Genomic DNA, 26,075 nt, shown 5'->3' on the forward strand with positions numbered 1-26,075 from the left:
ACTTTCCTTCCAGATGATGGAAGTACATAGAAGGGTAAGATATGCCTAAGGGAAAGACCAGTGGTTTGTACGAATGTCACTCTTGCTCAAATGTGTCCAATTGTTAATCCAGTTCATCTCTGTGAGGAAAAAAAAACAGTTCCAAATTAAAAGCCCCGAAGTCTTCCTCAGTATGCTTCATCCCTTTTTAATTCAGAGACAATGCCTATGCAATTCCAGGATTTATAATAACTTCTTCACCAGCCCCTCACTCACATCTGTTGTGTTCCACACCAACAGCAATGCTGGACTTTCCTCAGTTGGTAAAGTTGTGATTCAGTGCTGCAGATATTGAGGTAGATGTTTAGATGTGGACAGTGAGCAACAGGCATCTGGAAGAGGGAAGGTTGGGCCTTTTGACATCTGGTACCACTCTTCCTATGAAGGGAGATGGAAATCTGTGTTAGGGCTCCCGGTCATTGAGAGGCCACAGTGAACTGTTGCTCCTCTTATTGAAAAATCCCATAGCAGAAGATGAACGTGATAAGTGCCTTAAGAGTCAGAAGGGTCATAAAGCCCATGCTTCACTAAACACAGAGAATCAGCTGTCAGGCAAGGGTTTCTCTGCTGTCTAGAATTATTTTTTTTCTGTGTCTAATAAGGTGTGCTGTACTGTGCCTTAATGCAAGACATGCATCCTTGGAATTTTATTTATTCATTGAAATTAAAGCAGCGAGAGTTATCTGCCCATAATATTTCCTTTAATTTTCTTCATTTTATTCTGTATTTGAAAAATTATATTTAGGCTTCTACTTAGGAAGAATAGCATCTATTAACATATACTTCGTCTTTGCCTTAAAAAAAATTACTGAAGTAAAACGTAAGTTACAGTTCGACTTCACTGAACATGACAGAAGTACGTTACATTTACAGTTCTGTTGACTATGTTAAGGGTCCTATTATGTTCACAGAATTCATCTTTGTGAAAGGTTGTTGTGATCAGCATATAGAATAGGCTGAATAGAGTTGCTTAGTTCATATTTCTTCCTTTTAATGGAAGAAGGCTAATATCTAATACTAATGCAAGGCGCTGAGAGCCTCTGTTGTTCTGATTGCTGGAGTCCTCCATATAGCAAGTTTCACAGAGGACAAGTTAATCCCTCATAATGAAATCACGCTGTGAAACTGTTCGTGCTGATCAGGGTTGGATATTTTTTCCTCTTAAGCACTTCATAGAGTTGTAGACGTTGCTGTTTCAGTGATAGGGTATTTTGGTCAAGAAAAATGATTTTTTGTATTGTGTGGCTATTTTGTGTTTACTTGAATTGATGACAGTATGGAAGGTGTGATGGACTTCAGGTCTTCTGTAAAAAGAGCAACACATGCAAACAACTTCCCCTGCTTGACAATGAAGTCATGAACTCTCCAGCCATACATATCACGTTACTGTGTATTTTTTTTGTGGAAGCTGTAAAGTGTATATGTTGTTTTCACAGATCCAACAGAGAAGGTGACTATTCGAGTGCTGTCACAAAGTAGTACCATTAAAGAAGGTGATAACGTCACTCTGAAGTGCTCAGGGAATGGCAACCCTCCTCCACAGGAGTTCCTGTTTTACATTCCAGTAAGTCCTTCCTTGCTGTCACTGTGTAGTGAAATATTCTGTATCATTCCTTTTTGCAGACATTGATGTGTGTCAGCGTATATGTGACTCTAAAACAAATGAAGGAAGGAATTATAACTACAGTGAAAGATAGACATCGTCCATGACATCAGACTCTGAGAATGCCTCACCTGAGTCGGCAGAATAGTTTGAAAGAGCCTCTTTCCACCAACCAAAGAATTTTGGTGTTTCAACCTACTAAAAATTGCTGTTCTTCACTTCACATAATCTTTTTTTGACAAAAAGTTTTGACAAAGGCAGTCTATCATTTTGAATAAAACCATCTTATTTTGATCACAATGGACAGAGATGTAGCGGTGAAAGTGCAGTAAACTGTGTGGCGGCATACCATCAGAAACAGAGAAACAGTGCGAAGGTACAAGACAAAGTGTAGAACAGATCTGTCAAATGTGTAAGATGAAAATCAAGAAAGATGAAGGGTTTGATACTGTTAATCTTCTTAGTTTTGTTGGAATCCGCACACAGATGTGGCTTTATATTTTAAGATTCCTACTTTCTTCCTGTGTGCTGCTTCTCTCTCTCTCTCCAGTCTTATATCCCTTTTGTTGTTCCTATTGCAGCGCTGAGCAGAGCTGAATGTGAGAGAGGCCAAAAGCTGTGGCATGCTTTCAAGTATTTCAAAAACTGCATGTGTAGTCCTTAGAACATAATCCTCTTCTACTTTAGGCGCCTGGCATGTTTCAATTACTGAAGGCTAGCAAGGGAAACTAGGAGGTGAATTCTTCTTCAGCCATTTAGGTGCAGTGAGTCATCCTAGGAATTTACTGTGAGCCACTTCTCTCCTTGCTCCATGGTCACAGTGAGCAAGCTGAACACTGCAGCCTGTCTGATCTTCAGTCTCCCGGCTACTGGGAGCTGGAATCGGCGATTCCTTTGCAAGACTCGTCGGTATTGTGACAAACCTGGTGAATTGCTTTTTGGATTCAGAGATCTGAATTAGGCTCTCATTCTGTGCACGCTTCAAAGCTGCTCTAAGACAGTCAGTTGTTATCTGGTACAAACTAGGGAATGGGACAAAATGACAGTTTCTGTGGATAAGTGCAGGTAAGGTAGAGTATACCCTGATGTGGACAGAGCAGGGCTATGTGTGCTATTTGAATGTGTATAATGCAGTATACTTCACTTCATGACCTCCTCAAATGAACATAACATCTGAGATACAAATTAACAAATGCAATTTATTTTGCAGTTGCAGTTTCTCCAACCCTTTTAGTCATCTTTCATTGTCTTTCTACTGAACTTTTGGATTTCTTCTTTTCATATTCTCTTAAGTATGCTGGCTGTTCAATTAAAAGAGTAAGCTCTTAATTGTAGGGTTTTGTAAACTCTGTAGTCATGCAGGAAATAAACATTAGTGTTGTTAATAAGTAATTGCATTTCATTGATATTGAAACAACATGTATTTTGGTGTATTTCAGGAGCCTTACAATTACAAAAAATCGCTGACAAAAAAAGAAAGCTTTTAGCAGGCTCACATGCAATAAATGTTTTATTTTCCATATGTAGGGAGAAACAGAAGGCATAAGAAGCTCAGATACTTATGTAATGACAGATGTGAGACGAAATGCAACAGGAGAATACAAGTGCTCTCTGATTGACAAGAGCATGATGGATGCAACCACCATCACTGTGCACTGTAAGTCATTGCATTTTGTATTTGGATCCTTTTGTATAAGTATAGAAAACCTATCTTGCACCTTTGCTTTACTTAAGGAGATCAGTCTAACTGACCTACAGGTGAACTGAGTAATGTGGCTTGTTTGAAGTAGTTTAAGGTTGGGTTTTGTTTGTTTGTTTGTTCTCCTTTTAATGTGTCTCTGCTTAAAAACCTAAACTTTCTCAATTTCCTGGCCTAGAGATTCACTTTATGTAACCTTTGTAGGTTATATATCCTTGCACTGTCACATACAGTGACAATTCTGATATTTCACATGTCACGATATGATAAATTATTCTGATCCAGCTGTGCCTTAGAATGTGTTCAGACTGACAGAAGCTCGCAATGAAGGTTGTTCTTTGTAGTCAAATTCACATTAGTCTGATGTCCTTTCATCTTATCTCAATAAGGTTAACACATAAGGAGAAGCAACTGAGGTATTCATTTTGTTCACATAGTGTTCGGGGTTTTTTTTCTGGATTTTTTTTTTTCGGATTTTTTTTTTATCATTATCATTATTATTATTTGCCATTGAAGCAACTAATTCAGTGGCTGCTTTTAATTTCTCTTTGGGAAAATGCAAAAGTGGGATCTCTTTCATTCAGACTTTACCATACTATCAAAGGCAGTAAAATGAGATCCAGTCTAGTGGTCCCAGGTTTCCCCAGAGAACACTGATGGTCTCTAGTCTTCCCAGTATCATAAATATCTCCTAATGGTTTACAGGTTCAGAAGGGCATTGTCAGTAACAAACTTGAAATGTTCCCACAGTAATTATATTTCATTTAAAAGGAAACTTCACATAGAAAAATATACGACTGCAGACAGAAAATGAATATCTGTTTATTTTTCCTCTTAAGTGGGGGTCAGGTTAGAGCATTTCAACTTCAGAATCTACATACTTGCTTAAGGAGTTATAAAATTCCAATATTTCTGTCGGCTGCCTCTCTCTGCGCAATCTTCAGGTGTCCTCTGTTCTCTTCTCTGAGGGTTTCCCCAGTTTTGAAGACCCAGCACAGACTATAGGAAACTCGTTTTGTTGACAGCAAATGAAATGTCTGCTGCTGAGGTGCATCTGTCTCTTCTTAAACCAACTTTATTCCTTTGTTAGGCCTGATCTACAAGATTGACTATGTGTAATGGAACACAGTAAAGCAAGGACTTTTTGATTAGATAGCATTTGATGTGCCCCTTTTTTTTTTTTCTTTTTCCTTTCTGCAGTTTAATGTTATGTGGGGTTTCTTTCTTTGGAAGAGGTACAATATATCTAGAATATACCTGTACATGAATAATCACTCTTCAATTTAATGAATGTTTTATATTTAACAAGGTTGTCTGCTGCTTTACTACCTATTCCCTTTTCTTGATCAAGAATTGGAATATATAAGAGATTGGTACTTCTGCTGCTACCTGCCCAAAACGAAAGCTGAATTGCTGTTGGTTTGTTATGGTACCATTGGCCCTTTTATTTTGTTTCAAGAGGTCTGCATGTTGACTAGTACCTCCATAAGTAGTTACTCTAGAGCATGGCTTCTGTAGCTTCAGGTTATCTATAGAGACAGTTTTCCTTTACCTACTATTTTCTGTGCATATCAGAAGAGTTTTAATGTATGTTAGAAGCATGAATTTTCTTGACGTAAGTCTGTCCTAGTGCAGCTACTCAGAACTCATATTTCATTTCAGATACTGAAAATTTTTCCTGAACATCTGTAATAACAAGAACCCATGTGTGAGAGGGATGCAGTCTCACAGCACTGGAAAGATGGTGTTGTGGGGAGCTTGCTACCTTGGCAGAGGGCTAGTCTGAAGGACTGCACTGAAGTTCAGTGTCAGTCTTTCTTGAGATGATGGCCAAATATGTGATGAGTTTATCCTTTCTGTGATGTATGTGAAAGAAGATGCTCATGAGTGTTCTTTAGTGATCTCTTCAAAGAATTAAAAGTTTAAGTAAATGTTGGAGAGTCACTGTGAGGGGGAAAAATAAAAAAAGGTAGCTTTTTCTTCAACCCACTCTTCTGACTCAAGAGGAACTGAGCAAGTAGAAACAAATCCCATACGTTTTTGTTTGTCCTCTTGTGAAAGCAGTGGTTAGTTGTGGAGGCAGGGGAAAAAATGAGTAACAGAAAAAAAACAAACACATTTTTCTCCTTTCTTTAAGACATTTCTTTCACTCATGCAGATCTCGAACCTCTCAGACTAGCCGTTAGACTTATAATACAGATAATAATGCAGCCTAATAGTACTGGATGGACAGTAGGCTCTCCCTGAAGTCCTGCTTTTTTAATGGTGTTCCCAGGGCAACCACTGAATGAAATCAGTAGTCAAGTTCACTGTTTTGTTAAGTAAAACTCACTGTTTTCCACTCTCCTTTACCCACTGTGATTTTGCCTCAAGTATTTTTTTAACTCTTCTTAAATGCCAAAAGGATATTCTGCAGTGCTTTTCTAGTGCTATATTCATGATGAAACGATGTATGCTTGCCATTTGAGCTATTGTGTGTTTGTGCATCTGTGATAGTTATTTGACCAGGCAACTTGGCTCACAAACAAGGTGCTGTGAGAAGGGAAGCAAAACAGAGGTTTAGCTTGGCAAACACTGCTTTTCTTTCATTGTAGGATTTTCCTGAAAAAAACAGTCACTAGCCTGCTAAATCCATATACTCAGAAAATTCTGGAGCAGTGTTTCCTGACCTTTCTATTACTGGGTCTCACCCTCCCTAGTGTCAAACACAGCTATCACTGACTCTGTAATTTCCCTGAAGCCAAAACAGGTCAGCGGAAGCTTGGACTCTGAGTTACACAAGATGACTTTTAAGTTACTAATGAAAGCAGTGAAATCAAAGGGCTTCATGTGTGGCCGCCCAGCCTTATAATTCAGACCTCTTGTCTCTTCAGTCAGTATCATCTGTCACACACTACATTGACCACTCTCATCCTCTCCATATGGTCAGCATAAAAATCAAGTTGTTTTATCAGATTTCAGAAAGTTACCCCTTGTCCTCCTATCCTCTTCTTTGCATTTCATTAAGTAACTGTTCAAATTAATCTGAACCCATCTGCTTGAGTCCTCCACTGAAAGTACACTTGAGTCTGGCTGAAAAAGATTCTCTCACAGCAGCCTGTGCTTCCTCTTTCAAGAAACAAATTCTGCTGTGCTGAATACTCCTGCAGATTCTTGTACCTCTTTTGTCATTCCTTCAGTAGTACAAGGGTGAAAAAAGATGTCAATTTGTCTAGTAATTAGTAAGTTTTCACTTTTCCTTTTAGCCTGCAATTACAGAAAAAAATGTGAATGTTCTTGCAACGCCTGTTTTAGAATAATTCCGTCTTCTCCCTTTCTTCTAAGTTTGATTTAGATTTTACTGAGCAAATGAAATCTTGAATTTAATGAGTGCAATTAGTCACAGTTTCTTTCCTTGGAAAGGCTATGTTATGGCCCAGGCATTCTGAGATTACCATTTTGACAAATGTTCCTTGTGTCCCAGATCTGGATTTGCAGCTTACTCCTAGTGGAGAAGTCACAAAACAGATTGGAGAGGCCCTGCCTGTGTCATGCACAATTTCTTCTAGTAGAAATGCAACTGTGTTTTGGATAAAGGTCAGTGATTCATCTACTTCACACTTCATCTGTGTATTCATCTCTTCATATTACTGCTGATACTTCAGTGCTTTGGGAGGATGGAAATTATGTTGATTTGGCTTTTTGAAGACTATTGTCAAAATGAATCTTACGTGTATTGCTAAAATAAGAGATATGACTTTAAACTGATGACTAAAAATTAGTTACTGTAATTATTGGCTCAATTCTCAGAGAGAACTACTGAGCACTCTAGCACAAATGCAATTTTCTTGAAATGGTCTGTATGAGGACCTTTTACAATCGGGTCCTGCTAAAAAGAAAAAGACCTTTGAAGGAATTTGAATTTATATTTTCTTTTTTTTTTTAAGGCAAGCTTAATTTTGATCCCAGTAAACATAGCAAAACAAGGCTGGCTGAGAGATTAGATGTTGGCTGCTGGCTGTTTAGAGGGTGGTTAAAAAAAGTAGCTCTTATAGATGGCAGATTTGAAGAACACTGGTACTGATGGAAACTACAAATGATGATACCTAAGGTTATTTAGTAGTGAACTACTAAGCTCAGTTACTAGAGGAGTGTTGATACTGTGTCAGCTTGTACCAATAGTGTTTTTTACCAACCTACTGACAAAGCTCAGGGCAGTTGTTCCCATCTATGCCCTTGACTTGAAGGTGAAGAGAAGCTGCTTGTATCAACATCCAGTAGTCTCCACTTTTCATGCCGAGATGTTGCTGTCTGCTATTTGAATGTGGTTACTAGCAGGAAGACATTTGAAGTGTAAGACTCTAATTTGTTAATACTAGTCAATTTTGTAATGTAGAGGATAATGTATTCTGAATTAGAGTTCAAAAGATTAACTGCTTGCTCCATCAGGATAATACCAGAATGAAAACAAGTCCATCATTTTCAAGTCTGCAGTATCAAGATGCTGGAAACTACATCTGTGAAACTACTCTACAGGAAGTTGAAGGGCTAAAGAAAAGGAAGACACTTAAACTTATAGTGGAAGGTAAGGAAGCAAGAAAGCTATGGTTATTAATTATGCTGTTCAAATAAAATGCTTAACTGTAATATTTTTTTCTAATAGGAAAGCCTCAAATCAAAATGACAAAGAAAACCAATACAAACAAGATGTCTAAAACAATTGTCTGTCACGTGGAAGGTTTTCCCAAACCAGCAGTGCAATGGACAGTTACTGGTAGTGGAAGCCTCATAAATAAGGCAAGTATCTCTCTTACTACTTCTTTCATCAAAAGATAGGAGGTGTGATTTAAAGACAAGAAAAAAAATCCAAGTAATTAGATTGAAGGAGTTTAATCACTTTTATTTCTTTGAGAGAAGGAGGGTTAAATGATATTACAGGGTACATGGACAGTAGCTACCTGGGTAATTTCTGACAATAATGGGCTTTTGAAAATAGTAGACAGAGGTACACAGGTTCCATCACCTACAAGACGAGGCTGGAAGGAAAAAGAAGGAAAAGGAGAAGTTTGCAATAAAAATCTGCATCTTAAGTTATTCATCCATTTTGCTTGGATAATGTGGTGGCTTTGCCAATGCATAAAGGATTTACAAATTCTGATGGACTGTGAAATTTGTGTTAGAAAGCAATAAGGTGCTCGATGTAGGCATTAACTGGGGGAAATGTTACAACTAAAAATAAGAAAATATGCACACTAAAGTTCCTAATGGAGTTTGCAGTTTTATCCTAATGTAGTATTTTTGTATGGTTATGGTGGTATTTGTGGTATTTTTGTATGGTTATGCCCATTGTTTCTTACTGGGAAAAAAAAACAAAAACACAAATGTGGTCAGCCTAGGGGTTAAATAAGGAGATTTAAGCAGCTTGAAAAATGAGCAAACTAGAATATTTTCATATTGACAACCAAAACAGATGCAGAGCATTGCCGTATTTTGTCTTGACAGGAAAAATAAATTAGACCTGTATAAAAACATTTAAAGACTGGAAGTATAATGCCCATTGTTCCTGCCAATTTCACTGCTTCCTAAGGTTTTGCTTTAGTCCTATAGAAATTACATGACTGTGAAAACATGTCCATTTACTTGCAACTGTAGGTTAGGAATTGCGTTGAGTCTGTATAACTAATTAGTTGAAAATAATGTTTTTCTGGATGTGACGTTAATTTAAGAACGATGTAGAGCAAATTTAAGGAACACCTTAATTGCCATTATTGTACAGATCCTGCAGGTACCACTAAATAAATATGGCTTGGCAAAATGATTCTTGGGTGGAAACAACTCATGACTTGAAATCTTTTAAAGTGGAAATCATACGGTGGTCATTTCCCGTATAAAGGCCTAAGTGAGAAGGATCAAGATGGAAAGAAATGCAAACCTAGAAGTCTTATTTTGGGGTTCCCTTGGAGGATTTTGTTCCTTGGATATTCTTTAAACAGTTGGAAGAAAGAAAAACAAGTACAGGGTGTGGTGAACTTTTAAAAAATACCTCTTTATAAAAGTCTTATTGAAGTACACGCTGTGCAAACAGTAGCTAGAGCTACAAGAAAAGCCTGGGCAATCCAAATGTTCACATTACTGTGTAATAAAATAATGAATTATTTCTATTGTTATTTGGAAAACTGAAATATTGTTATTTCTCTCTGAACATTTTCATTGTGTTTGCGTTTTTCAAGGATGCTAACCTTCATTTTTTACCTTTTCAGACAGAGGAGACCAAATATGTTAATGGAAAATTTTCCAGTAAAATTATAATTGCTCCTGAGGAAAATGTAACATTAACATGCATTGCAGAAAATCAGCTAGAAAGGACTGTGACCTCTCTGAATGTCTCTGCCAGTGAGTATCTTCTAAAGACCATTTTCTGAAAGTTGTAGTTTCACATAAAGTATCTGCACTTCACATACCAATGAAGACTGGATGTGCATAATAATGTTGGTACTAAGGTAGTTACCTTTTTTGTCTTAAAAGGCAAGCAATGGCAAATAGAACCATAATAGTATAATAGTATATAGAGTATGTTGATAGCTTTCTGGGTGAAGTCACGTAGTCTTCCTTGACTAGTTGTATTACGTATGCAATATGTAAGTATGAAATATTTGTATGTTTATAAACTTTTATATATATATATACACACACACACATATATATGTACTTATACATATTATATAATTAATATTACACCATGATGGTACAAAAGAATATACATTTGGTATACATAAAATAATAGCTACAAAAGACAAAGTCTTTCTTTATTACATCTTTTACTCAAATTCCAGTTTATCATCAATGGTATTGACTTTTTCAGTTTTCAGTGAGGAGATATACTAAGAAGCTAATAGTTGTGAAAAAAAAGCACATAAATATTTCTGAGATAAATATTATAGCATTGAACAAGACTCTTCAGTTGGATATCTCATGGTTATAAAATAATGACTTTTTCTTAGAGATGTTTGGTAAACCTTGTATTATTTTTTAGTGTCACTGATGCATATAATTAAAAGTAACGTTCAGGTTATAACATGTTTTATCTTTAATTTTAACATTTTTCATTTCAGTAAGTATTCCAGAGTACGATGAACCAGAGGATAGAAATGGTATGTACGGTTCTCCATCTCCATTACTCTTTCTCTTGATAGTCTCAGATTAAGACAGAGTCACTGAACAGTCCCTCATAATAGGACTCAACTTGATCTGTAACAGGTAGCACCATGATTGACTAAGAACATGACTTTCTTGAAGCTTTAAGTGTTGTGGGTTTTTTTTTGCTTTCTCGTTTTGAAACAGTTTGTTCTTTGTTTTTAATGCAAGTATTTTTAAAATGCTGTAGTACTTTCCTTCATCATAGGTTAACTCATTAACTTTTCTTCTTCACTTCAGATGACAACAGTGAAAAGGTTAATGACCAGGCAAAGCTAATAGTGGGGATTGTAGTCGGTCTTCTGTTGGTTGCCCTGGTTGCAGGTGTTGTCTACTGGCTCTATGTGAAGAAATCAAAGTAAGAATTTATGGAAAACTTGATACTAAATTTTAAAAAATAACCATGAACATAAACATATATTTACCTGTTTTCCTTCCCGCAGCATTCCAGTAGTCTGACAGGGGACAAGTTGTTATACTAGGTGCATTTAATAGAGAAAGGATACTTGACACTTCTGATTGGCATGCCCTAAAGCTTAACAAGACATTTCTCCTGGATAAGGGCAGCTTACTCCAAGACTTCTCATAGTTAGTTGTCTCTAATGAGGTTCTATTTCCTGACAGCCAAATCTGTTCTGATATGGTACCTGTGAGTTAATTGTGGGAAGTCACCTCCTGTGTGGCTCTATTGCTACTAGAAACTGTCTACACTAAAAATTTGGATAACTCTTCTGCTTTAAAACATGGAGTGAATTGCAGAATAGATCTAAATCATCTAGATTGTTCATTCATTCACATATACATTGAGATCTATAGAAGTAAAAATGGTGAATGTAGGCCTTTTGTTGCTGAAAAGATAGAAGCCGGCATCCAAGTGAGTATGTTTTAACATCCTAAGCAAGCACAGGAGGCCATTGAGGCCTGCTTGGCTTTCAAGTTTCTGTATTATCACTCAGGCCCACTTTGAGATCACCTATTTTATTTTATAGAGTAGCCATTTTTCTCCACAGTTTTAAAGCTGGTCGTGACTGTGTCCCATTTGGCCTTATCACCATATATGTGTCCCTAGGGAGAACTTAGAACAGGCTTGCTGTCTAGAAGGTTGTTCTCAACTGCTTTTTATATAGGGAGATTAAGGAAGTTTTTCATAATAAAAACAAATCAATGTAAGTATATTTAAAAAATCTTAATATTCTTTTTGTGACTTCTCATTAAACTTAGCTCAAATGAAATTTGTGACAGAAAAGTGACAAAGTGTGACAAGGAATTCTCAATCTACTTTTCTTAGAAAATACTGGTTTTTTTATATTACATGATGAATGTACTCCAGTTGTGACTAAGTAGTTTTTGGAAGTTCTGCAAATAAAGAACTGCTGTAAATGACTGAGCACAAAACCACACTCAGATAATATAGCAGGGTTGAGGGGGGGGAGAGGTGAAGCACTTTTTTTTTTCTTTTTTCTGCAAAGTTCATGCTGCTTTTGGTTACAAATTAAGAAGTAATAATAGAACCATAGAATCATTAAGGTTGCAAAACTAAAGTCATCTAGTACAGTAATGTTGAGCTCCTCCTCCCACACTTTGCTGCTCTTGTAATAATGTCTAGAATGATTTTCTCTCATCTGTTTTGAATATGAGAATGGGCAGTCATAAAACGATGCAGTGATTGGGTTTTTGCAAGCGGTGGTAGGATGCAAGGAGGGCAGAGAAGGTAAAGTATCTTTTTCTTCACCATTATATAGTGTGGTGAGAGCCAAAGAGAAACTTAGATTATAGGATGTCATTTGCTGAAATGAGCTTGTGATTTAAGATAGCTTTTTCCTCTTCAAATGTAGGATACATTATATTCTAAATAGAATATCCTATATTCTTTTTTCTTTTCCTTGTGCTCAATTTCTCTTAGACATTCACTGAGTAAAATTAGAGCTTGAATTTATTGGAAAGGTTCACTGGGAACAAAATAGTAACAATAATAAACCTTTATAGTTAAATAATAGTCTTCCTATTTCATATGGTGTCGCTGGCTTCTGAAACCCTTAATTGACTCATTGTCACTGACAATCTCATGTTTACAGCATATACTGAAGTTGACCTGTTTTTTCCCCTCTAACTTATGCATGCTGTACTTTCTAGAGCAGTCTGAGTGTCGGTACCTATTCTTTGTCAAAGTTTTCAGCACAAATTGTAGTCTAGGAATAAAAATAGTCCTTGTACAAAGCACCTTACACCTTCAGGTACAGCCTGTGTCCAATCACAACTATCCATCTCCGTGCAGGCCAACAGATAGTAGTCACTTTCTGAACCCACCCTTGAACAGTAACTCACCTAATCTCTATTCCCAAAGTGACGCCAAAGGAAAGTCTGAGAAGGCAGAATCACAGCATTTTCCAAGTCTGCCGAGGCAAGAAAAACATTACTTTTGTCATTATGGGTGTTGTGGTTTGTATTATCTTCTATTGTTTTGTCATCCACACTAAGTAGAAATTACACTTGTAGCCTTGGAATATATTCACAGTGAATCACTTATATAGTTATTCACTGCCTCAGCTCCACTCGATGCAAAAGCTGATCATTGTCACATATTCTTTTCACTATGAATATTATCCTATAAATCAAGGATTCATCTGTATTCCATGTCCTGCACAATCAGCCCCCTCTCACATTAAAAGCTGAAGTTCCCTATCCAAGCATGCTTTGTTTCTCCTTCATCTGAGCAGAAGGCCAAATGCTTGTTTTCTACAGCTTTGTCCACTTTCCAAAAAGCATATTTTAAACTAATTAGCACTAAATAGAGGATATAATATGACACTGAAGAATCTGACTAAAATTCTTGCCATATCTTAGTTAAGAAGTTCTAGAATACCCATCTTCTGTAAATCCTTCATATACAAAATGTTTATGTTGCCAGAAATTACTGAGAGGTTCTGAACACATTAGAGGTTTAGAAAAAAAGCAATGTACCCAGCATCCTATGCCCCTCTTCTCTAGGCATGGAAGTGCTGCATGTAGATTAATCCTTCGCCCACTTTTGCTCTTTGGGTCTAAAGGTACGCAAATCTCCTTTTGTATGATACTAGAAAAAGGTTAAAGTAGTTTAAAATGACGCCAAAGTATATGCAGCTGGGCAAATTGAAACACTGCAGCAGTCTTAAAATTGTTCATGCTTAGAGCACAACGAAATATTGAAATTCTCCTTAGATCACAGTAATCAAGAATGTTACTAGTCTCGCTCTGAAACTGAACACTTGGAGCATAGCAATTCTGCTGTACTGATACTTTATAGGAAATTAGCATATGAAACCAAATGTAGCAGGGCAAATATACAAGCAACTTGCTGTATGTTTTCAGCAAGATGCAGCACTTGAGTTGTTTTCCGTGCAATTGCTTTCCAGAGAAAAGACCAAGTTGTGACCAATGCTGAAAGTGTTAGTTAACATCACAAAACTTACATGAAAACTGAATAAATTGAGTTTACTAAAGTCACTCCTTTCTGTATCACTGGAGTGGTTTTATTTTTGCTTTTTTTCCTGCTGATAGGCATTTGAAAGTAGTTGTAAGAATTAGAAGGCAAAATTGGGGTGAACAGAAAGTTTGCAAATAGTCCAGGTTTGGTTGGGTGAGATCCTCAGCTCCTACAAAATTCTTTCCAGCATTACAGTTCAGTGTCTTAACATGCCTTTCAAAGGTATTGCTGACAACAAAGTTCACAGCTCTTGCTTCAACACCCAGAACAACATCTATGTGTGTTCTCTTACCTATCATTATAACTAGCTTCATAACAAAGGCACTGCAAATTTTCTTCCTAAGCAGAATTCTGGCTGAGGCTTAGATGCATGAAATAAAAAGAAATCAGGAGTTAAACTCCAAAGGAGATGTGTGTGTAACTTATATACAGTATTTACAATAAAGCATGCAAAACAATGGAGATAGATAGAAAAATAAAAAGGTCTTTCTGTATATTAATAATAATGTGATCATAAGTATCTAAACAAATGCATGAAAATAATGGCCCCTCAACACACACTCAGAAGAAAACTGAAGACCTCATTTTGGCACTACTTATAGAGACATTTTGATTAGCGTTCCCTGAGGATAATTATTTTCCTGAAGAGCGAGCATAGATAAATGTAAAATATGAGTCATGATTTTAGCAAGAGCTGGGAATGATCAGTTTTAAAAATGATTAAATGAAAAAGAAAAAAAAAAAAAAAAGAACCAGATGTAAGTAAGCTCATATTAATATAATCAACTTTCACAATATCACAGAGCGATATCATAGAATCCTAGAATGGCTTGGGTTGGAAGGGACTTCAAAGATGATCTAGTTCCAACCCTCCTGGCTTGGTCAGGCTTGCCAAACACTAGATCAGGCTGCCCAGGAACCCATCAAGCCAGACCTTGAATGCCTCCAGGGATGGTGCAACATTGCCAAAGCACACTAAAATAAGGGCTTATTAGATCTATTTATCATGTGTGTGAGTTGACAGCAACAAAATGGGCTGTCTTACCCTTTTTGGCAGGTTCCCTGGAATCTGTGAGTCTGTTCAAACAGAGTTGCCCAGCTGCTCAGATGTCATCGGGAAGTCGCTCTTTAGCTACAAGTGGAGCAAGTTGACAGCAGTCAATGCACAAAAAAATTAAGAAACAGTCATTGAACTTTATGGTAGCAAAGGTTACAAGGTCTCAGGCCACTTCAGCAAGTGGCAAAAACTCTTGGTTTTGAGCCATTACGCTGTTGCAAGCTCTGACAATCTCTGTCAAGACCCGAGGGTTGGTGCCATACCAGGGTTGCCCATTCTTCTGCTGTTGGTACAGCACTGCCAATGGTTCGCACTGTTCTAACTCAGTTCAGATTTTGATTCTATCATCTCTTAATACCATTGAGCACTTAAAAAACCAAAAAAAAACAGGAATAGAATTTGTACTGAGGTGGTGAATCTGCCCATGTATTGTGATCAGCAAGATCACCAAGACGCTAGAATTGAACTTTGTATGTATTTCACTCTCAGACACTGAAAATCTAAATCTGTCTGGATTTCTGACATGAAAAGCTGCTCTGGTTTCAGACAAGCAATGTTCACTGTACTCCACATCAGGATTCTGAGGAACTCTCTTTTGAAGTTAGAATGCTGCCCTTCACCTCTCCATTCTCACCCCTGTTGTCTATGGGAAAACAGAGATGGCATTTAGTGAGGGGAACACCATGGTTCCATTGACTGCAGAGCTACAGTAGAACACCTGAAAAAGAAATCCCAATAGCAACATAGGACCTACCAGCTATAGCCATTGATCCATTTTAGCCTGATCAAGGAACAGTAATGCCACTTAGTTACAGTTCCCTGTCGTAAGGTGTCAGGTCATTCAAAATCCAGCCTGCTTTAGGTCCTATAAAACTGTGGATAAGAGGCCAAAAAGAGGCATCATGCTGAGCCATGCCAATAGCCTGTCCATTCCACTTACTTGTCTGCAGGAGCAGCCTCAAGTGCTCACATAAAGCACAGTGAGAGCAGATGAGCACACAGCGCTGCTTCCCCACCTCGTATCAGCTCTGGCAGTTGCCCAGATCCAGATTCTTTCAGCTGTCTCCAGTTTTGTGAAAGACTTCTTTATGGAAAAGACTTCTTATCTGTGACAAGACAGATTCTGTGCTCTACCTAAAACAAACAAATTTTTACATTTTAATCAGAAAAAAATATTTTTCCAAATTTTTAAAGGTTTTATTCATTGTTTGGCTGTTTTATTTGTTTGTTTTTGTAACTAGGATTAAAGAGATTTGTGAAGGGTTACTGTGATCACAGGAGAAGGTCGATCTCTACCAAATGATTAGGTTTTCTTCTTTGTAACCATCTTACATCTTTTCCTCCTGTGCACTGAGTGTGCTTCCAGGCTTTTAGATATCAATAGAACTGTAGAGCATGTTACTTTGAGTTTCAAATTTGGCATTTCTGAAGTTAGATTTGCCTGTGACAATCAGTAGTTTGGATTTGTATATAAGAGGGTTTACAGCAAAACTCGTTCTGCACAGATACCTGTCCTTCTGTCAATAAATACAACTTGGAAGCATAACAAGTTCGAACCACCTAGGAAGTAACCTACTTCAAAACCTGTCTGGTTTTAGAGTGGTCCCATTCAGTGTACTCTGTGGGATTTGGGACCCTGAATTGCACGCCTTCTGGCACTTCCCATCACACACTGCTCCCACCGGCAGCTGTCACAGCACTCCCAGGGGTGCTGAGGAGCAGGTGCATTGGCACCTAGTAGAACCTCTGCTGAGATAAGCACTAAATAGTGCTTTATTGACAATACCTTTCAATGCTCCTTCAGCTCAGGGCACGCAGAGTGCTCAGCCCCAGCTCGCAGCCTTTGCTCAGATGGAGGATATGCACTAGCACACTCCGATAGCAAAAAATTGGAATTGGTGGTTTTGTGAGGTACTTACCTGCATGGTGTCAGCGTGCCATGTCACATTCCCTTGCCCACCTACTTGTGTCTTCCCTGCATTTTGCAAGTCCGTGTCACCACAGATCTTTACCCTGAAGCAAGGGTGAGCATATGCATAAATCTGTCACAACAGATGTTACTTTTCTGTAGGGGAAACAAATTATCCGTAGAGAAAATGCCTATACCATAATCTGCTTTGACACGAGGGATTTACTTTGTCCCACTCAAACACATTTGCCCATTTACATTCTAAAAATTGTGGCCTTCAAAATGTTATCGCAGCTCTGCAGGAATCTTTCACCTTGGCAGACAGTGAGGCTTCTCACACATTAAATGAATGGCTTAGTGGTTTTATTGTGCTAAGCCAAACTAAGCACTTAACTCATTAATTCATCTCCACCACTCGTATTAAAGACAACCTGCTATTTTAAATGAGGCATACCTCTTTTCTCCCCCTCAAACGTTTACACAATCCCTCCTTTACCTAAACCTTGTCAGTCAGAACCAGCACAGATCTGGAAGACAGAATGTTTTCTTTTTTTTGGTGCTGCCTGAATTTTCATTAATTTCTTCACAGTTAAGGAGCTGCTGTTTGGCACAGCCTCTGAAAGTCAATTACTATGAGTACACAAAAGATTGCTATGTTGATCAAGATATCTTAGCCACACTTGTAACGCTTTAGTACGCCTTAAAGCAAACTCTTGTTTATTGAAACAAGCTACACAATTAATTTGTCAAGATCTGCACAACCAGTTCAACCATACTTCGCTAGCTCAGAATAATTCTGAATTTCCCAAGATATGAAACACACAAGCACGGCTTCGGTGGGGAAACTGGTGCTACTGGTCCATTTACAAACATAGACAAGCCTATTTCTCCACTACAAACAGAACTGTAAAAGGGGGTGAAGCAGCATCATTAGTGTGAGTATGGAACAGAGTGCTGTAGAAGTGAAAATATGACCCTAATTTTTCATTTTAGGACAGCGTCAAAACACGTAGACAAAGATCTCGGAAATATAGAAGAAAATAAAAAACTAGAAGAAAACAATCATAAATCTGAGACTTAAGAGACCAAACGTGTCAGTCATCATTCCAGGTATGTGTTTCACACTTCAAAATCTAACATCTGACCACCTCTTCTCTCTAGCAATCAACATCAAGCAATCACAGGGTTAGATCGGGTCTTTTGCTTACCCTTTGGGCATAAGAAGTGGAGTGGTTTTGACTCTGGTGATATGAGGACAGACAGACTCAAGTCCCCCAGCCACTTAAAAGTTCTAACCTGCATACGCACACATTAAAGAAGTGTAGTATTTAGATACTCAGGATCTCACATAGTGGTGTGATTCTCCACGTGCTCTTGGAAAGAGATGCTGTATATTAAGCTAGTAAAAGTGCTACAGGTATACAAGCTTACCCAGCTGGGATCTGTGTAAAACAAAGTGTGCAAAAATAAACAGACATGATTCTGTCTGGAGTTACTGTTTACTACCAAGCACCAACAGCACCACCCAGTGCCCACACGTCTATACACCACTGCTGCATACCCACATGCCATGTCTCACTACTTGGTACTCAAAGTGGGAGTTCAAACCATTTTTCTGAGCAACACAAGTAATTTTAGATTAACTTTGTGGTACTCACCATACTGAGCTTTCTTGAATGAATCATTGGCTGATCGTTAAAAGGGGAGTAGCTCATGTTCAGCAGCACAGCATTTGGAGTTCCTGGATAGAAAAGCAGAGGATGGCCCTGAGTTACTAAATAGTGCTGGATACCTGCTTTGGGCTGCAGGGCTTTAAAGCGTATGGTAGGATAATCATATTTCTCATTTACATAAGAATACAGCTCTGATTATGGATCATTTCACTCTCTCGGTACTACCTGAAATATTAAAATAAACCCCACTATTTTTGTACTAAATAAAAACAATCATAGAGTATACAAAGAGATGCAGCATTCCTGCATGCCCTCTCCTTGAAGTCTCGTTGGAATTGGGAACTCCAAAATTGGGAACTCCAAACAGTGTACATACATGGCATTTCTACAGGAAAATCCTGCCGTCCCTTCAGCTGGGGGTCATTCTGTATCTAGTTATTGTTCTGGACTTTGTACTTTTGACAGCATTGCAATATTGAGGGGATTGGGTGGAGATGAAATTAGCTGAAGGTGTTTATTGACCATAGCTGTTCAAATGGCATCACAGGCCTTTGATGCCATCTTGTATTATAGTTTTTTTATTCTGTTGGGTCAGTAGTTCTGCATACACAAAAGCTTATCCATAAGTGCATTACCTACCAGATAGACTTCCTTGCTTTAGGAACTGCACTGCAACAGCTGTTCTTATCATGAAGGAAAGTATTCTCATTAAATGGGAGGAGAAAGTACTGCTGATGTCGCTTTATGCTTGGAGGTCAGACACTGAGCAGGTAGTTATATTGGTTAACGTGTTTAAATCTAAACCTGTTTAACCACCTTTATCTTTCGTGTTTTCAGAGAATACATATAGACCAATTGAAGCATGAACGTGGATTGTATTTAAACGTATACAAAGAAGTGACAGCTATTCATGGTTCAAGTATTAAACAGATCATACTACCAAGTTTTCAGCGGATTTTAGACACAATTATTTCAAGCTAAAAAAAATAAAAACAAACACAAAACAACAACAAAAAAACCCCGACCCACAGAATAACTAATTTTGGCAACAGCCATGATAATAGGTCACCATGTTGTGTTCTGTTTAAACTATTTTTTTGTAAATGTCTGCACTGAAGATTTCTTTTTGTTTGCCTTTATGTAAATTTTTTACGTAGCTATTTTTATACACTGTAAGGCTTTGTTCTGGGAGTTGCTGTTATTCTGATGTATAGTGTAATGGTTTGATTTCAATTGTTTTTATGACACCCTTTGGGCAGGTACATGTCTAATTCTGATTGTTATCAGTGAAACCTCTGCTTTGTAGCAAATACCTAAAGCATAAGATTGTCCTAAAGGCAAATATCGATCTCCTTTTTTCATTGTTAGGAGTCACAGTAAAGAGGAGAGGTGACAGTTGTGACAAAAAATAAGCCGAATTGTTAATAACAGTGAGTATTTAAGAAAGCTGAGGGAAAGCAAACAGCCAGAAAGCGAGTAAAGAGTTTCTATGGAGAAGGCTGGGGACCAAGCAAGGAACACAATGAAACACTCATAGCCTACGTGCAGATGGTGGCCCATGGTCCTTTCCTGCTAAAGCAAGGAGTGCGTTTTACTCATACATTACCTGTTGTCCTTTGTGTTAGAATTAGGATAAGAAACTGGATTTCTGGATTGATTTTGATTCCTTTACATTATCCGCTGCCTTAAAGTACTGTACCTTTTCTTCATTTCAAAGAGATATCAGTCAGAATTGGAGATTTTTTTTAAAAAGAAGTGGTCATATCAAAGCTGCATTTTTTTCCACAAAAATAGAATATATATATTTTTTGTGTGTTTTGTTAACTATGCTACAGATATTGAATGCACCTTGAGATAATTTTAGTGTTTTTAACTGGTACCTAATTTATCAAACAGTACGTATAATTGTAACAATGAAATGTCTACGTATCTTTAGTTACATTCAAGTTTGTAACTTTATAAACATGTTTTACGCTTGAGGAAATTTATAGAATGGTACTGATAAGAAAATGGCTTAGGATGAATGGCTGACAGAGAATCGTTGTTAAGGGAGAGGAAAGTTTCATTCTGCGCGGAGGGATCATTTTAGGAAGAAAGCGATAGGTGGATTGATGGAGAGGAACAGCAAAGCACGCAGAACATCAGGTTTCCTTTTACAAATATCCAGGGAGAAAAAAAAAAAAAAAATAGTATGTTTTTATAGACTGGTAGGCAAAAAAAAGAATATAAATAAATAATTAAAAGAAAGAAACGGACGTTAGGAAATGTATTTTGCCACTTTTGCATTATTTAGGGGGGGAAGAAAACACTGTTACTTGTAAATTTGTAAAATGTTATATGTCTGGGCAGTAGTTACTGATGTCTTAATAAAAGCTTCCTGTAGTGCATTGGCATGGATTAAATACGTAAGAAGTCCTATAGACTCTATGCTGTATAAAATACTAGAGGGAAATCCTGTTATAGGCCTCTAAACTTTTGATTTGTTGCTGTTTTATTTGGCAAAGAGAAGGAAAAAAAAAAAATTATAATCTTGATCAGTATTTAAACCAAAGTAAAATGGGGGAAAAACCAAAGTGATTTGTTTTGCATGGCTAAGCCATTATGTTATCTCTGTAAATATTGTGAGGTTTTGGGTTTTTTGGTTTTTTGGTTTTTTTTTTTTCTTCTTAGAATTTTGTTAAAAAAATTCTAAAATTTTTAAACACCTGTTTTTTCCAAAACAAAACGTGAACACACAAAGAAGTTACTTTATATACAGATATATCTCTTTTTCTTTTGGTGCGAGAACACTGCCAAGTGAGACACGTTTTTTTAACCAATCGCAGTGGGCGTGACTCTAAACAGGAAAAAGTTGCAACAGAATGCTGGGAAGGAGTATGCAAAAATCAACTGTCTGTTTATAACACTACAAATAGTTTTTAAACACAGAGAAGAAACCTCCAAAGATCATCAGGGAAAGCATAGGGAAGGGTTGAAAATGTTGGTACCGCTGTCTCGGGAGCATGGTGGAGGAAGAGAAAAAGAGAAGTCCTTCGGCTTCCACAGCTATGAGAAAGGAATTAGAAGACCTTCTCATCCTTTGGGATTCTGCTAGATCTCCTATGCACTTTAAATCGTCAGTCCTAGGAGCCGCGTTTTTCACTGCTCCACGTTCACTGTAGGCACGTTTCAAGAACCAAGAGTGCAAAAGAATTGATGTTTCTATCCATGCCTAAACAACAATAAAACTGAAGTGTATCTTCATTTGCCTGTCTGAAATCTCAGTTTGAAAGAACGTGAATGAATGCGAGTAGGGCACTTTACTTACCAGGCTCGTGCTGTTGCTGACTGTGATACTGCAGATATACACCTGCAGAATCCAGCTGGTGCAGAGATCCATGAAGTCCAGGGGGGTTGTGTATGTATTCTGGGTTCTGGGCCTTCTCTTGGAGCTGAGGGTCAGGACCTAGAGAGCATCAGCACTCACTTAAGAGATATGCAACTGTCCCATGCTGCCCACAGGTACCTAATACCCTCCATGAGGTTGGCAGTTGTCATGCAATCATAGAATTACTCAGATTGGAAAAGACCTCAAAGATCATCAAGTCCAACTACAGCCTAACCATAGTACCCTAACTCTAACAACCCTCTGCTAAATCATATCTCTGAGCACCACATCCAAATGGCTCTTAAACACATCCAGGGAGTGACTCAACCACCTCCCTGGGGAGCCTATTACAGTGTTTGACTACCCTTCTGTAAGAAGCATTTCCTAACATCCAACCTGAACTTACCTTGTCGCAACTTGAGGCCATTTCCCCTCATCTGTCATGTGTCACCAGTGAGAAGAGACTTGCCCCACTCTCAATGTAAGCACCCTTTAGATACTGGAAGAGAGCGATAATGTCTGCCCTCAACCTCCTTTTCCCCAGACTAAATGGCCCCAGTTCCCTCAGACTCTCCTCATAAGGCTGATTTTCCAAGCCCTTCACAAGCCACACTGCCCTTCTCTGGACCCTCTCCAGTACCTCCATGTCTTTCCTGTACTGAGGTGCCCAAAACTAAACACAGTACTCAAGGTGAGGCCTCACCAATGCCGAGTACAGGGGCAGGATGACTTCCCTAGTCCTGCTCACCACACCATTCCTAATACAAGCCAGAATGCCATTGGTCTTCTTGGCCACCAAGGCACACTGCTGGCTCATATTCAGCATGCTGTCCGTCTGCACACCAAAGTCCCTTTCCATCAGGCAGCTTTCCAGCCACACCTCCTGTAGGGTTGCCTGGGGTTGTTGTGATCAAAATGCAGGACCCGACACTTGGCCCTTGTCTCCACATGCAACCTTGTTAAAAGAAATTCTGGGAAGGACTCTAAGGGGTCACGCTGAAATCTAATATCGTACACCTCTCCGATGTTCAGTTTCAATTTACTGCACGTAGGAAGGAAAAAAAAAATAAATCCTTCCTCAGAAATGGTTCTAAAGAATAACAGCACACAATGGAAGAAAGCCAACCCTCTCGTTTTGAGGTCGGGAAATTAAAACTGTTGTCTGTTCATGGCTGTACAGGAAACTGCCACTGAGCTTAGAACAAACCAAGAGGTTGTCTCCATGGTGCAGAGGCAGCATCCTGCAAGGAGAGCCCGTAGGTTTCTCAAATCAGCCATTTTTATGCCCCCAGAAGTGATATCTTAAAACTACAGCTCACTGTAATAACACTAGCACAGAAACATGATCGGGTAATGGCACATCCTGAAGGTGTGGCCTTCTGAATGAACAGTGAGTGCTTGGAATCAACATGACAAAAGGCAAAGCATCAGGTGGATTTTGTACTGGGTCTGAGCCCTACAGAACAGCTTACTTGCCTTTTATGCACCTCCAACTACACTCCTTGAGCTAGCAGGTGTTCAGACCCTTAACTAGAGTTAAATTCTTAACAGATTGCTTACCAGTAAGACTATCCACACCCCATCATTTGTATTGCACATGACATGCCAACATCAACCAGCAATACAGATGGTTCACGCAATATGCAAAGGTGGTGGTGTGGGGTTTTTTTGTTTAGTTTTTAAGGAATTTCTTCATAGAACTTGCAAGTTCACATAATATCCTCAACTGTTGTAGTTTAGTCTGATTTACTTGTACTACCACATGTAGCTGGTAGCCAGATACTTTCCTGTTGGCTTCATTATATCATTGAATATGTGATGGTCACACATAAGCAATTATCTAAGATTAATGATGATACATGGAATGAGATCATGCCCTCCTGTGTCAACCACATCTGTGCAAATGTTTTCTTTTGATGAAAAAGCATCCCCATCCAGTTATCTGCATCCAAAAATTACCTGCTACAGCTTTTTTGAACAGGTTGCTCCTGCAGTCAAGATATCACAAGCTGTGGAGCTGGAGAGAACGCAGAAGGCCCATGACTTTTGCACATTACATACCTGTGTGTCTAGAAGAGGGTGAGATCCTCAAGCTGGCAGAAACCAGCTTAGCTCCAGCGCTGAACAAGGGGGACTTCAGCTTTTGCCTCACTGCATTTTGTTAGAGTCTGAGCACACCACAGTACTACAGGAGGGCAGGGAGCAAGGAGGAGATGCTGAAAAACAAAATGGAAATGAACATACATGCAAAAAAAATCCCGCCTCCACACATTAAAATGTGCTTCATGTGTAACGCAGCACATGCATTGAATGATTTGTTTCAAATTGTCAGAATCAGTAACTAAGTTCATTACTTATTATCTAATTACATCAAAATCAATATATTAACTAAGATCAACTCCATCCAGACAGCCACTCACAATCAGCTACTCGTTTCTTTAAAAGTCCTGTAATTTGCACATTTTTCTCATTTACATTCTAAATAGAAACATTTGCTCCATTAGCAGCAAGGCACTCACTTTGATGTAGTAATGATTTTCAGCTTGAAAAGGTAGAGACTAAGTATTATGAAATGTTGTTCCTTAGTCAGAAAACAGTAATGTACTTCCATCATACCCCTCATCCCCAAACATTTTTCTTGTTCCCATGTTCCCACCTGATGTGCAGCAAAGGCTGGCGCGGTCCTGCCTTTCCTGTCCTAGTGCTGCTTCTTTTATCTCCTGTGATGTGCAGATTGATTCCCTGCTGACCACACCGTCACTCATAAATTTGTAGGATGGGTTATTTTTTGGCTCACCCTTCTGCCACTCACACAACTAAACTTAATGCAAAATAAATGGCATGCAGGAATTTACACCCTGGAATGTCAGAACAAGCACTTTGTTTAAAGGCACTATCTTCATGTGTTTCAGTTCATGGCACTGTGATACAAGGAATATTGCAGATTGCCCAGCCCTGTGCTTGAGAGGGATGTAAGGGAAAAGGTAGCATCCCACTGCTTTATGAACAGATCCATTTTACTTAAAAGTCATTTCCCTTCACTTACTTTCTCACCTTTTCAACTTTCTCTTTCAGTCCAAACCTGGTCCAAAGAAGGGCAACAAGGCTTGTGAAGGGCTTGGAGAATCTGCCCTACGAGGAGCGACTGAAAGAACTGGGGCTATTTAGTGTCAGGAAAAGGGAGGCTGAGGGGAGACCTTATGGCACTCCTCCAGTATCTGAAAGGTACTTACAGTGAGAGCAGGGCTGGACTCTTCTCACTGGTGACAGGACAAGGGGAAATGGATCAAGTTGCACAAGGGGAGGTTTAGGTTGGATATCAGGAAGAACTTCTTTACAGAAAAGGTTGTTAAGCACTGGAATAAGCTCCCCACCACCACCTCTGAGTGTGTTTAGAATCCATTTGGATGCAGTGCTCAAGGACATGGTTGAGTGGAGGGTTGTTAGAATTAGAGTAGTATGGTTAAGTTGTGGTTGGTCTTGATGATCTTTAAGGTCTTATCCAACCTGAGCAATTCTATCATTCTACACTATGATTCTAACCTCACTCAGAAAAACATTCTGTGTAATGCAGTTCACATTAAAACAGGAGAACCGCAAATCCAGAAGAGATGCCTCCATCACCTCAAACCTGCACCATCTGTCCCAATCCTTTTTTCCCCTCACAGGGTTCTCACCAAAGCAGGGAAGTAACCACTGCACAGGGATATTGCTGATGGCAATTTGAGTTCCCCAGAGCTAGCGAACAAACACGCATTCAAATGGTGTTGCAATTGTTTGATAATATCTACGTACCAACTCTGAGATTTCATTACCATTTGCAGCTGTCAGAAGATGGGTGAGCCCAGCGCTGCCAACAGAGTGCATTTGAAAGGAAGAGCATAATTGAATCTAAATTCAGGAAATGAAATGAATTAAAGAATCGAACAAAACCTCATATAGATAAAATATTTCCACAAATTCAATTTCAGCGCTTCTGATACAGAAGCATTCTCCATTTTTATTAATGCAAACAAAGAAATACCACACTCATTTCCTTGAGTGTAAAGAAAGTAAACAAATGCAAGTGACCAAAGTGAAAGAAACAGGACA

At 38.5% G+C, this 26,075-nt stretch overlaps 1 protein-coding gene across 2 annotated transcripts in view; it reads left to right on the forward strand.

Moving 5' to 3' along the window:
• Positions 1–21,859, forward strand: part of ALCAM (activated leukocyte cell adhesion molecule) — a 117,558-nt gene extending 95,699 nt beyond the window's left edge. Inside the window, exons 7-16 of one of the 2 annotated variants that reach the window (XM_072333299.1) lie at positions 1,476–1,603; positions 3,170–3,299; positions 6,805–6,917; positions 7,770–7,905; positions 7,984–8,121; positions 9,585–9,713; positions 10,433–10,471; positions 10,755–10,872; positions 17,937–18,053; positions 19,454–21,859. In XM_072333299.1, coding sequence (XP_072189400.1) covers positions 1,476–1,603; positions 3,170–3,299; positions 6,805–6,917; positions 7,770–7,905; positions 7,984–8,121; positions 9,585–9,713; positions 10,433–10,471; positions 10,755–10,872; positions 17,937–18,024 — 1,019 coding nt within the window. In that variant the 3' untranslated portion in view covers positions 18,025–18,053; positions 19,454–21,859. Of the gene's footprint in view, positions 1–1,475; positions 1,604–3,169; positions 3,300–6,804; positions 6,918–7,769; positions 7,906–7,983; positions 8,122–9,580; positions 9,714–10,432; positions 10,472–10,754; positions 10,873–17,936; positions 18,054–19,453 lie in introns of both variants that reach the window. The other variant, XM_072333291.1, reaches the window with a different exon arrangement.
• Positions 21,860–26,075: the final 4,216 nt, after the last annotated feature.

This window comes from Excalfactoria chinensis, chromosome 1, assembly GCF_039878825.1.
Source record: "Excalfactoria chinensis isolate bCotChi1 chromosome 1, bCotChi1.hap2, whole genome shotgun sequence".
Taxonomy (NCBI): domain Eukaryota; kingdom Metazoa; phylum Chordata; class Aves; order Galliformes; family Phasianidae; genus Excalfactoria; species Excalfactoria chinensis.